We start from the raw sequence: 14,345 nt of genomic DNA on the forward strand, positions 1-14,345 counted from the left end.
TTGAGTCCTGCAGGTTTGATGGGTTTTGTCTTTGTTCTGTCCAGTGTGCTTAATTAGACAGAATCAGACTTAGATCAGTTCTACGTGATCATTACTGATCAGGTCAGAGAGAAGTACCTAGACCTTTTACTTCACTGATGGTTCTAGCACCACTCAAAATGTTAGTGTTAGTATCAAGATATTACTTAAGCTACAGAAGTAAAAGTACTCATTATGTAGAAATGGCCCATTTCCGAGTCAATATCACATTATTTAATCATAGTTGTCTGCACTTATTGAAAATCAAACTGCTGATAGTAAAACCAAGGGAAATAATCCATAAAATAGAAATATCCTCGATGTTTTTTCCTACATTAACCCAGTTTTTCTGTTTCAGCTCTTAGTATTTTTGAAATATTTGAAGCTTTATGTAATACACACACACGCACAATAATGTTAATATATAATAAGTTAATGTTGATTTTATGTAGTGACAGAGCACTCAGTCCATAAATATACATCTTTATTTTTAGGTCATAATAGTTTTTATTAATCATCTGTGTGACTGCAGCTGTCAGGGGATTGCAGTAAAAAGTACAATAGCTTTCTGTAAAATGTAGTGAAGTTGATGTATAAAGTAGCATAATGTAATATATCTATACAAAATTAGAGGTACTTCAAAGTTACAGGGCCAGTTCAGAGTTTTTTGAGTTTGTTCCTCAAATGCCTCCTGTTCGTTCGAACGTGTGTTCAGTTTGTGTAAAATTACTACAATCTGAAGTGAATACGAGGCTTCAGCAGTCAGACTTAAATTAACTGTCATTATCTTTGCAGGTTTTCTTAGTTTTTAGTTTCTCTGGTTGTGTTCGGATCTTTGAGCTGCTGCTCAGACAACTGTCCATTGTCATCCGTATTGCTGCCTGCTTTTCTGCTGGTACTTCTTCTCTTAGTGTGTGTTATCACTAAAACTGTTAATATTTAGCTGTTGCACATGAACCTTCAGTGAACAGCTTGTAGGAATGTTCTGCTGAGGTCCTCACGTGGTTCCCGTTCGTCCATGAGAATATTTTTTCGGAGGTTCCCAGCTCGTGTTTGTGTCAGCTGAGAGATGTCGTGGTTGTTGTGGAGCAGTCGCCTGCTGAAAAGTCGCTTTGGACATGTCATGTCCTGCAGGCTTCATCCTCCTCCTCTTCGTCCTTGCCAGGAGGAGTTACAGCCCAAAGGGGGGAGGAGGAGGAGGCGTAGAAGGAGGGGAGCGAGTGGGGGAGATCATCTTAGTGTGTATGTTACAGGGTAATTATTAGTAATTAGCATATTATTCTAATACCATCATATAGACAGCCTCGAGTACATCCCAATAACAGCGATACCACAGTACACACACACACACACACACCCAGAGGCACTGGGGCTGACTGCTGCATTATTCATGTTTGGCCTGAGGCGAGTTAGCTCGCTGTGCTAACGCTAATGCTGTTAGTGCCCAGTTACTGTTCCTGCTGGAGATCACAGTTTATACACACACACACACACACACACACACAGAGACACACACACAGAGACACACACACAGTAAATATATACACTTCACACGTCTTCACAAACACAAATACTGAGTTTGATGTCCTTGAAAGTAGAGCAGCAGTGTGTGTGTGTGTGTGTGTGTGTGTGTTGGGTGTAGTCTCTCTGTTGAACTTTGTCTCTAATCAGTGTTTCTTATTATAGATGTCAAAGCAGTGAGGTCATGTTAATGTGGGGAACATGTCGTCTCCTTTTTTACCTTCTTCTCTCCTTCTCTTCTCCTTTATCTCCTCCTTTACCTTCTTCTCTCCTTCTCTTCTCCTTTATCTCCTCCTTTACCTTCTTCTCTCCTTCTCTTCTCCTTCATCTCCTCCTTTACCTTTCTTCTCTCCTTCTCTCCTTCTCTTCTCCTTTATCTCCTCCTTTACCTTCTTCTCTCCTTCTCTTCTTCTTCTTCATCTCCTCCTTTACCTTCTTCTCTCCTTCTCTTCTTCTCTCCTTCTCTTCTCCTTCATCTCCTCCTTTACCTTCTTCTCTCCTTCTCTCCTTCTCTCCTTCTCTCCTTCTCTTCTCCTTCATCTCCTCCTTTACCTTTCTTCTCTCCTTCTCTCCTTCTCTTCTCCTTCATCTCCTCCTTTACCTTCTTCTCTCCTTCTCTTCTCCTTCATCTCCTTCTTTACCTTTCTTTCTCTTTCCTTGCCTCATCTCCTCCTCCGCCTTCTTTCTTTTCTATCTTTTAATAAAAAGTTGTTGCTGTTGGAACCTGAACATAAATACTGTGTTTTCTGAGTGAAGTCTGGTGGACTTAGACTCTGGGCTTAGAGGATTTGGAAAGACCCGAGTTTTGATCCAGATCAGACCATGGGTTTGAAATGTTTTTTTGTGCGTCACACTTCATCAGGAAGCAGCCGTTTCCTTCCTGTCTTTGTGTGTCCATCACACACACACACATACACACACACGTACAGAGCAATTATCAGTGTGTAACCAGCCTTATCTAATGTGTGTGTTATAATGTGCTGTCACACACCAGCAGGGTTTAGCCTCAAAGTTAGCCGTTAGCATGTAGTGATGCTAACACCCCGCCAAAATAAAAAACCCTGAGAGGTGACTGGACGAGACTGAACGGGGGGGTGGCAGCTCCCAGCAGCGCCTGGGGCTGTGTGTGTGTGTTTATGTATGTGTGGATGATTGGAAGTGACAGACAGCAGTGGCAGCATTTAACTGGTCTCACACACACACACAATATAATAATAGACACGTAGTACAATCACAGTATAATAATACAGACGTAGTACACGCACAGTATAATAATACAGACGTAGTACACGCACAGTATAATAATACAGACGTAGTACACGCACAGTATAATAATACAGACGTAGTACACGCACAGCAAAGAGACGGTGAAAGTGAGGTTGCAGAAAAGAAAACAACAGATTGTGTTGTGTGACGGACGATGACGATCGGCCTGAAAGGATAGGACACAAGGAAGCAGAGAAGGAGTCAGGAAAGGAAACAAGGAAAAAACTATGAAGTACAAAGGGATTTTTCAAACCACAGACAAAGACAAAGAAAGTCACAGGAAACAAAATGAGAACAGACGAGGAGAGGAGGAGGTGGAGAGTGAAGAAATGACTCCAGTGAAACCAGTTTAGGATTTTATGATATGATTTAAAACCAGTTTGTACATTCACATATTGAATGAACTGAATCACGTTTCTGCTAAAATTAGTTTAGTGTCATGTTGGTTAAATGAATCAGAGCTCTGTGTGCTGCACCCTGACTTTAATAAATCACAATCATATTTAGAGTAAATCAGTTATTGGAAACATTATGATGATTTTTTATGGGCTGGGCTTAGCTGGAGTTAGAATAACTCAGTAAACACGTTCATTAACACTGGCTACCAACATTTGTTGACTTCTGTTTCAACAATGACTGAAGAAAATACAAATTTAGTTGCCAGAATACAGTCATGACTCAGTCAGTCAGTACATGACTGATGCTGAAGTGATGAGTTTACTTCCAGTTTTCTTTTGTTTCTCTTCCAGCTGACACCGTGAAGTAACCACTCACCTGTAGCCACTCATTTAATTAATAGCTGATTATTGATGATTAATAGATGAATAATAACTTGTAATTAAAACCAGTGTTCACTGTAAGATGTTATAAATGTGTTGTACAGGTGATACTGTGTTAAACATGTCTGTGACAGACAGGTAACAGGTGTCATCACAGCTGCAGAACTTCATTCAAAATCTTCATGTTTTTAAGTTTTCTTTACTGTCACATTAAAACAGTGAAACTTATTGTAGTTGACGTCTGTATGTATGAATCCACTATGAGTTTAGTGCAAACAGGAGCCCACCCTCAGTAATTCAGCATACATTTAGAGATCTGGAGGTCGAGGTGGGGGTGCCCCATAGCTACAGTGTGGTATTCCTGCTGTGGAAGATACTCTAAGGTGGTGACAGGGTCAGGAATTCCTCACTCTCCTTCTGTACACACACAAGTGGTGTGTGTGTGTGTGTGTGTGTGTGTGTGTAACATGGGTGTGGGGGGGTAAAGATTATAGAATGAAAGGTGGAGGAAGGGGTGTGGGTATTATAGCAGACGTGATTCAGTGTGTGATGGGAGGAAACGGCTGCTTCCTGACGACCACGTCTGACACACTAGCGTTTCCTTCATCCTCCAGGTCTCAGTCTGATCGTGAAGATGAAAATGGGGATTATTTTAATCTGTTTTATTCTTGTCTGCTCCTCCAGCTGTCGCTGGATTAAAGGAACATTCTGCTCTGGTTCTTTGGTTTATGTTGAAATGTGGAGTCAGTGAAACATTCTGTGGTTCCAGCTCGTCAAACGTCTCAGATTTCAGTTGTCCTAAACTCAGGGAGGTTTAACTGGGTTTACACATGAAGAGACATCAGCTTGGACATTACTTTTTGTGCTTTCTTTCTTAGTTCCCACTCTATAAGTTTGTTGAAGTTTGTTATTACTCTCTGGCTTGTTCACGGTTTGTTTCACCTTCACATCTGAGTCTATACAACAATCATTCGTTCTACTCTGTGGGGCAGTGAAAATCATACATACTAAGGGGCTTTTAATGTTTCTGCACAGATTAAGGATTTTAAAAAGGTGTAAAAATGTGACATTATCTTCATATTATTGTGTAAAGTTTAAATGTTTTTAAGGAACAAAACTCATTGAAAGCCCTTTAAACTAATCTCAGTGGTTCCTTCAGTTTCCATGGGAAGGTCCAGTTTGGTGGTTTGAGTTTGAAGACGTCAGAGTTGAGTTGAATTAATCTAAAGGTTTTTCAAGAGCTTGATGAAGTTTCATTGTGTTTCACTGTCTTTCACACAGCTCAGTAGTTTTTGCTGACATGACTCAGCCGCTCACTGATCCTATAATCACTGATCTGTTTCCACTGCTCAGAGGAAATCGAGTGTTTGCAGCGTAGTTAACATTCTGCTGCTCGCCTAGCGTTGGGTAATCCTGAACAACAAGACTCTGTGTGTGAGAGAGAGAGAGCAAGAGAAATCACGTCAGCATCAGCACACAGTTAGCTGGAAGAGGCTGAACAGAGGAACGGGGAGATGCAGAAATGAGAAACCTCGAGTTAAGTTCGGCATCACATCACTGATTTTCATTACTCACATTAAAGATAGAAACACAGAGTTGAGGTTTTCAGGCTGCTGCCTGCTGGTCATTAACGTGCAACAAACGATGAATGCAGATTTTTAAGAAGACGTTTTAGTGACATGAAAACAACTCAAACTTCAACCACAGGTGGAATCAGATCAGTCTGACAACGAGCTTCAACTTCACCTCAGTGAGTCAGTGACACAGAGACAGCTGCTGTTTCATTAAACCCTGACACGTTAACATGTGGACTCGTTGTGTAAAGATGTAAAGACACACACAACGTCTCTATTTCTTTCAGATGGGGAAGCAGCACTGGATCTGGATCCTGATGTCACCCAGGTTTACAGTCAGTTCAGACTAAAACTCAAACTGTTCTTGCAGGAATGTTAGTTTGACGTTACTTCTGTAACATTACGTGTCTGTGGTAAAACATTCAGGACACAGTCGTGCTGCTACTGGTCGATGGTTCTTATAGTTATGGTTGTTTCTCTCATAAGTTCAAGTCCATCACACTGTAATAAAACCAAACTAAGCTGGACCCACTTGTCTGCAGGAAAACGTAAAGTTCAGTACTTGAGTGGATTCTTCTTTAAATCCTTCACATGTTCCTGTCAGATTGTTGGCGGAAGAGATCTTCAACTTGTCTTTAAAAGGTGTAAAACCTGCAGAAATCATCAAACTGTTCTAATCTGTCCCTGATTCCACAATACTGAAAAAGTAGAGGAGTAATCTGATTACTGATTACTGATTACAGTAACCGAGAGGAAAACTGTGCAGCAGCCTGAGAGTGAAGCAGTGTTACAGAAGAAACCACAGAAAGAGAGAGAAGAGTCATTTTCCTAATCAGGACCAGATGGTTTCATTCAGCCCTACATACTTCAGAGTGGGGGAGTGGGGGGGGCGAGTGATCATTAGAAAGAGTCAGAGAGAACGAGAGAAGGGATGAAAAGGGAGGACGAGTTTGTGAAAGTAAAGAAGACGAGAGCAGCTCCACCCAGGCGCCGTGCCAGTGTGCCAGTGCCCGGGTCTGTGTGTGTGTGTGTGTGTGTGTGTGTGTGTGTGTGTGTGTGTGTGTGTGTGTGTGATTGGCTGGCTGTTAATAGATTACAGTGGAATAGGGATTGGCAGCAGCAGCAGCAGAGGTCTAATCCAGCCCACCAGCAGATCAGCTAAATGTTATCAGATCTCTACGGACTGTGGATGGACTCTAATGGAGGAGATTTCACCACTGCGGGTCCCAGAGAGTCTGAGCCGGACTCTGAGCCAACTTCCACTTTGTTCACTTTCTCCTTCTTCTGCTTTCTTCTTCATTTAGTTGCTGTCTGTATCCACCAGATTCTTCATCTTCATCTCTAAGTTCTGCTTCATTTGATTCTTGTTCTCTGCTGATCTTCATTCTTCTGGTTCTCAGCAGTTTGACGTCTGCGTTTAACAACCACACATCACGCTGATCTGGTCTCAAGTGGTGACGCTGAGATTCTTGTAGTCTGTACACCATCACATCACAGCCTCCATTTGACCTGGGATCTGTCCACAATGAGATCCGTCCCAAATGTACAGGACAGAACAGCCAGACAGGTGTCACCCATCCGTCTGTTTTTCCATCCGTCCTTTTGTATTTACCCACTTTTCTGGAGTCAGGTCAGGGGGCAGCAAGTTTAGTAAGCTAAAACCTAAGAACGTTCTCCAGCTCTTCAGCTCTTTAGCTTCTACTCGGTCCAGTTTCTTCCTCCTCTATATTGCTGTAGGTGTGTTTGTTGTTGACATATCAAACCTCACAGCTTCACCTCTGCAGGAAACCACACCGGGCCCCTACCCCTGAATGTTCAAAGGTCAAAGGCCCCGACCCACGTACAGGAAACATACGAGCTTGAAACACACATTTACAGTCCGGGTTTTAGTGAGGTCATGTAACCATGACAACAGTACCACTTGACAGACAGATGAGGAATGAATAAATGCAATGCTTCATCCTGATGTTCGACCCATGTGTGTTTGCTTTCACTGATTAAAATTTGCACAGCTTTATTGGCAGTTACCATAACTCAAAGACACTGTTACTGAAGCCAACGAAGTTTACATATGTGTCAGAGAAATACATGTATGTAAAATGTGATGAAGAAGAAGAAGCCACTCGTCAGAGTTTAGTGCCGTATGATATCAGATCAGGACTCAGATCTCATGATCCTGACGTCATTCACCTGTGACTCACTGTCAGGACCTGCTGCAGTTTCCCTCTTTCATTCATGAAGACCTCTGTGTGTTTACTGTTCACACGCATGTCAGACTGAACATGTGATTGATCACAGTTAATCGTGTTAGGCTGTGTGTGGACTCAGGTGGCTGTGAAGGGTTAACTCCAACTTTGGAGGAGAGGACTTGTAGTTATTGATCAGGCGAGTGGAGAATAAAGAGGGCAGACGATCGATGGCTGCACATTATGATTAATTACTGCTGTTACACACACACACACAAACACACACACACACACACACAAACACACACACACTGAGCAGTGTGTGTCCTCAGGGTGTGTTTTCAGTTCCCCTGTCATCACTCTGCCAACACACTGAGAAACACTGGATGGTATGTGACACTGTGTATGTGTGTGTGTGTGTGTGTGTGTGTGGCTGATCCCCCGAGGTGTGTGTTTTCCCTCTCATTTCCTGTCGAGGCGAGTCGAGGCGAAGAGCAGCCGACAACAATCTGCTCCCTTTGAAACTCTGCTTCTGTTCTCCTCTGATGAACAAACAGAGCGAGACGCACACAGAGCACGGCCGAGGTACTGCAGTACTCATAGAGTACTCTGCCAATCATAGAGCAGTAGTACTGGAGTGGGTACTCAAACAGTAACTGTATCGATAGGACTTATGGTCGTTCTACCAGCCGCATCTGTATCAGGAACAATAGTGTTAGAGATAACAGCAGCAGTTGTAGTAGTCGTAGAAGCAGAACTGACAGAGGCAGAATAGCAGTATCATTAGTGGAAGTAGTGAGAGCCACAGTACTAGCAGCATACTGTATAATTAGATGTAGTGGCAGAAGTAGCTGAACTGTAGTAATAGCAATGGCAATAGTATTATCAGTTCTAGTAGTAGTAACAGACATAGACAGTAGTAGTAAGATCAGTAACAGCTGTTTCAGTAATAGTTTCAGTAACAGTAGTTGTGATCTTAGCAGTAAGTTAGAGTGACAGTAGTATCAGCAGTTGTAGTAGTAATGGTAACAGCAGCCCCGATAGTGCAATCATTAATAATAACACTAACAGTTACATTACATTACATTAACAGTAGTAGTGAGAACAGCAGTGGTACTAGCAATAGTATCTTTAACTATAGTATTAGATATAACAGCAGTAGCACTGATAGTAACAACAGCACACAACACCAGTAGTAGTGATAGTAGAATTGGTAGCAGTACAATCAGTAGTAGTAGCAGTATATGTTAAAAATGTGCTAGTCAGATGCTAATCTTGATTTAGTTTCATTGTTGACACATCTGCAGTGATGCATTGTGGCAATGTCACCAACAGTGGCGGCCATTTTTTTTTGCATTTCTGGGTAAGGCTGCTGTCTGATGGATTCATATCTACACCAAGAGTCTGATGAAATGTAGAAGGTAGCTGTGTTGGATTTACTCTTCACTCCGATACAAAGACTGAGACTGGTCCTCTGTGTGTTCCCTGTGGGAGAGAGAAAGACAGGCAGACAGAGGGAAGAGCTGAGTGTGTGTTCAGTTTGTTATATAGATGCAAATTCATAGAAGCAGATTAAACAGATTGTGTCTGTATGTGTTGATGAGTTAACACTGCCCTGCGGGACAAGCGTGTGTGTGTGTGTGTGTGTGTGTGTGTTTAATGTGCCTTCTGTTACAAAGAAAGAAAATGAGCCTTCCAGCTATTTAATGTCAACACTTTCAGATGACAGCCACACACACACACACACACACACACACACACACACAGAGTCATTACAGTGAAAGGCTGACGATATATATTTCTATATTTCCACACACTCTTCTACAGAATCAGTGTGTGAGGCCATGAATGGAGGGATTTAGACGCCTTAGGATGGAAGAGGTTTTCATCTATTGTGTGTGTGTGTGTGTGTGTGTGTGTGTGTGTGTGTGTGTGTGTGCGCGTGTATATGTGTGTGTTGAAAGTAGCAGGGAGGATGCTGGGAAATGGTAATGAACTGGAACAGTCTCGCTGTGATGGCCGTACTCTGTTTACTGATCTCTTTTATCTGATGAACAAGAAACTAGTAAATGCAAAAGCAGTGGTTGAAGTCAGTCAGATTCCTGTGTACTCACACTCATGTATACAGTATGTCTGGTTTAACTTGTCTTTGTCTCCAAAACTAACTATAAACCAAAGAGCTAAGCACCTGTCTATTTGTCTTTCAGCTTGTCTGTCTGGACAGTCTCCAGATTGTACTCTGGTCCAGTCCAAAGAGGACGACTTCGATTGGGAGCAGGGGGACACCCGAGATCGACCGGCTAGCAGCCCCTGGATCCCCACAACTCCAGGTCTGTTCATCTGTCTTAGTTGTAACTGAAAAACTCAGGGTCACATATTATTGCTGGAGGTGCTCCTCTGGGAACCCCTCTGTGTCCTCTGAAGTTCAAACTTAATAATTCTCTACCACAGACTTCTTCTTTTTTAGACGGCTATTTTGTTATACCATTATTTCTGTGGTACAATATAAAGTTTATTTAACACTGCTGCTAGGTTTAAGGTTGATCTTTAATAGGTGTTGTTGAAAAAAGAGAGTTTGAAATAGGACTTTGGATACATGCTGTGATGTGAGCATCTCATGTTTGTACAAACAAAACAAACATTGTGGAGCCTACATCTTTGAAGAGTCTGAGGAGGAATTGATTTTAGGGAGAGCAGGTCCATATGAGAGATGGTCACAGAGTTTGTGCTCATATAAGTTACTTAGTAGAACAGTAACAGTGTGACATCCTCTACTGGTGGGAGCATCAACAGGAACAAACTCCTTTAACTTCTGTTTTTCTGATCTGTTTGACCGTGGTTTTTCTACGGTGAAACATGAAATGAAGTGACAGATGTGGGGGGCATTTGCACAAAATTGCAAATTGCACATTTTTGTTGAGGTGTCCACCAGGGAACGTCCATGGGTCCTCTGAAACATTTAAGAAGATTCAGGTGCAGAATCTGCTGATACTTGTGTGTAGGTTCATCAGTACTAGACACTGTGTTTATGTTATCAGTTACTGCAGCATTATTATAAAACTACACTTTGGATTAGAGCAGTCTTTGTAGTTCTCTTTCAGTACTGCTGCTGTGTTTAATGTTGGACAGAGAATAAGTGAAGTTCTAGTAATGAACTATTGAATTATTCCTGTGATGCATTGTTGCAGCTTCTCAGTTTCATTGTAGCTGAAGGCAGCAGCCGAGAAAAGCTGCTGCAGCCTTTGTGTTATCTGCTATTGACCTGCCACAGTTTCTCCTCTGAGTTATGGACGGACAGTGGGAGTTCACAATGAAGCGGAGAGATAAGAAGTGGGAGCGTGTCGTTTGTCACATGCTCACAGAGGTTAAGCCGCTGACGAATGAGAATGCAGCGCTCTTAAATCACAGAGCCAATCAGGTGAGAGACAGGCTGAGCGAGGACAAGGCGAGAGGAGGTGGTTACTGTCCTGTTCAGTGTGATTTACACATACAAGGAGGTGGGGGAGGAGGGGAGGGGAGAGGAGCGGAGAGGTGGTCACTGTGCTCTTTGGTGTGATTTAAACAGAGGAGGAGGTGGGGGAGGAGCAGGAGGAGGATAGTGAGGAGGAGGTAGTGGTAATATGAGGGAATGAGAGGAGGAAATGCACCTCCTCTTTACTCCGTCTTTACCTCCTATGTGTCCTCCTCCCTAGCATCTCTCTCTTCCTCCACTTCCCTTTGCTCCTCTTCCACTTTTGCATCCTCTTTCTTCAGTACATATCATTGTTCTCCATTTTTTTTGTTTGTTAGGTGTTATATCTAACAAACCCTCACACTGATGCAGATAATTAAAAATATTTCCATGTTTCAAAACTTTATTTTTCTATTAAATGTTAAATAAAGTACTACAACTGCCTGTGCAGTGATGTTCAGACAACTGTCACTGTTCTACTGTCATGCTGAAGAAAACCTTAAAACATCAAGATTTTTAAAATGTCATCAGCGGTTTAATGTGTTTTTAATGGATTTTGCTAACAGTTGATGTGGTTTTAGATTAAATCTAATCTACTGTAAACAGTGGATTACGTATTATTTATACAAGATTCACTCTTCATACCATTTACCGTGCAGTGTAATCTTTGAGGTAAAACCAAGAGCTGTGTGTCACATCCACTGCTGCAGCTCCGAATGCTGAAAAAACCCCTGCAACGTCATTTTTCTCACCTCTCTTCCTCCACAGCCCCTTCCAACTCCCCCGTGCCCCCCTGGGGAGGCGCATCACAGTTTGAAAACCTCTGGTAGACAACATGAAAAAGATTGAGGCCTTGTTCTGGTGTGTTTGTGAGATGATTTTGATTGTGCCTGCTGAAGTTTAAAGTGAGGATCTATTAGGTTTTTATGGACATGGTTTATCTGTGCAGGGAAACAAAAACAAAGACTATACAAATAATCCTCACTGACAGTCGTCATTTCCTCTGTGCCAGTCCCCTACTGTCCAATTTAAACTGTCAGATATGAATCAGTGTGACGAGTTATGCCTTTAAATATTTAATGTTTTTCACTTGAAGCTGTAACAGCGAACAGAAATGTGTGTCGCACAGTATCTCACATGACCGCTGGCTTTAAGCTGTAGATGTGCTCATAGATGAGGCTGTGTTTCAGTTAAAAATAAACACTTTTCAAATGGTAGTTCTGCATGTGTTCTCACTCAATATCCTGCATGACCACAGGCTTTAAACTGTAGATCAATCTGTACAACAGTCATTTTAAAATCAGCACTTTTTAAATGGTAGTTCTGTATGTGTTTGCTCGGAGAGAACAGGAGTCAGTGAGTGTTTAATACTGCAGCCACACACACTGAGCTGCAGCCAGGCATCGATTGACCAGTGATTGCAGGCTCCATTTAATGTTCTTATAAATGGTACAAGTTCAATCTAATCTGAACCATGTAGCGCTCGCTCCCTCTCTGCTGTCAGTGTGAACAACAGTAATCTTCTCTAATACCCTTTACAGCCACACACACACACACACACACACACACACGCACACACACACACGCACACACACACACACATGCACACACACTTAGTGTTTCATACTGTGGACTGTGAATATTTTCCTCTCACTGACTTACCAACTCGTTAACGGTTCTTTACTGCAGAGGGCTTAGTCTGTTCAGTTTTAACCTCATCGTGTCTTGCAGCTCAGTTTACAGTCTGGTCAGTGTGAGTTAAAAATAACCTGCAGTATCAGTGTATCAGTGTCAGAGGTCAAAGGTGCCGCTGTCCCCCAACATCACATCACTTTTATAATTAGATACTTACTACTTCCTCCATTCATTTTAGTGCTAACAGAATAGACAGTGCTAGTTATTCTGACAGCAACTGTACCGAGTGTCATACTTTATTCGTCTGAAGGGGGTTCTAGTTCGATTCTGTGGTGGATATACTGCTGTTCTTTACCTGTATGCAGCTGGTTCTGTGGTTCTTCACTTGCAGACATTAAGCTCTGCTGCAGTTCTTTCCCTGTAGGACGATGGTTCTACTGTTGACAGACAGTTCTACTGCTATTATTATTTAATTGGTTTTAAATTAGATTTTTATCATCTGTTATTAAAAAACAGGTTGTTTATCTGCAGTTGCTCTTCTGCTTATTCCTCTGGTATGTGCAGGTTCTCGCTCAGTTTTCGGGTTGTTCCATGTTTCTCTTTCTTTACTCTTGTATTACATTTTAGTTCTTCTGTCCTCAGGCGAACAACACTCTGTCAGTCACAGCTGTCGGCCAATGAAACGCCTCAGTCCCAAGTTTTTAATTGATTTGCTCCAATCAGGGATGACCAGAGGGAACACAAACACACACACACACTCATAGATGCCTTTGGTGTACATGTGTGTGTTTGTGTATTTATGTGCGTGTGTCTCTGTGGGGTTCAGGGTGTATTAATATTTCTAATAGGGCTGTTATCAGCTCACTGCCAGCTGTACACAGTAAACACACACACAGTGAAGCTCGGAGGCAAATATGTACACACATACACAAACACACACATACACACACACACACTCTCTGTCTGTTGTGTGATAACTCCCACAATGCCTTTCTGTGTCAAAGAGACCTGGAGGTCAAAACCACTTTTCAAAAAAAGCTGCTGTAAACACACACACACACACACACACACACACACACACACAGGAAAAATAGACAACAACACACACTCTGGCTTTAAAGTGAATTTGGAAACACAGCTGCAGCCGTGCCAACAGGTAAACAGTGTTTAAAGGTGAGAGAGACGCACAGAGAGAGAAGTTTGTTTGGCAGATAAATAATGGGAAACTGTGTGTGTGTGTGTGTGTGTGTGTGTGTGTGTGTATGTGTATGTGTGGGTTAATTAGTGTGTTAAATGGTTTATCAGCGTGTCGGCATGCGGGAGATTCAGCAGCCTTTGAACATGACTCTGGAAATATAATTGTGTGTGTCCACTATCAGCCTCCTGCCAAAACTAATTAAAACCGCATTCGGGGTTGAAACACTCAGAGCGACCACGACTCAAATTCAGCCAATCAGAGGAGAGGTCACAGTGACATGCCATGTCCCTATTGGCCAGCTGGATCACTCATGACAATTTGTACAAATTGTCTGGTTGTTTGTTTTTTCAGCTGTTAGCCTAGCTTAGCACAAACAATGGAAACAGATGAAGCCTTTAGCCTAATGTAGCGCGAACAATGGAAACAGGTGAAGCTGTTAGCCTAGCTTAGCACAAAGCTCGGAAACATAGAGAAACCGTTAGCCTAGCTTAGCAGAGAGCCTGGAAGCAGAGGGACAGCTTAGCTGCCTAGCTTCGCGCAAAGACTGGAGTGGATCCAAAAATGGATATGTGAGGAACATCTGGGTCAGTTTGGTTGAACTGAGAAGATTTTTTTGGGTTGGTGCCACTGAGCAGCTTGAATGACTCGGACTCCATCTTACAGCCCAGTATGCACATTATACATTGCTGGTCTACACACTCAGCTTGAAAAGCCTCC

The 14,345-nt window shown here is 42.4% G+C and overlaps 1 protein-coding gene across 9 annotated transcripts in view; it reads left to right on the forward strand.

The window, feature by feature from the left end:
• Nucleotides 1–14,345, forward strand: part of LOC113163504 (receptor-type tyrosine-protein phosphatase mu-like) — a 109,038-nt gene that overhangs the window by 15,449 nt on the left and 79,244 nt on the right. For all 9 annotated transcript variants that reach the window (XM_026362213.1, XM_026362214.1, XM_026362218.1 and 6 more), the window contains exon 2: nt 9,552–9,674. In XM_026362213.1, the coding sequence (XP_026217998.1) occupies nt 9,552–9,674 (123 nt within the window). The remainder of the gene's footprint in view (nt 1–9,551; nt 9,675–14,345) is intronic.

This window comes from Anabas testudineus, chromosome 2 (assembly GCF_900324465.2).
Source record: "Anabas testudineus chromosome 2, fAnaTes1.2, whole genome shotgun sequence".
Taxonomy (NCBI): domain Eukaryota; kingdom Metazoa; phylum Chordata; class Actinopteri; order Anabantiformes; family Anabantidae; genus Anabas; species Anabas testudineus.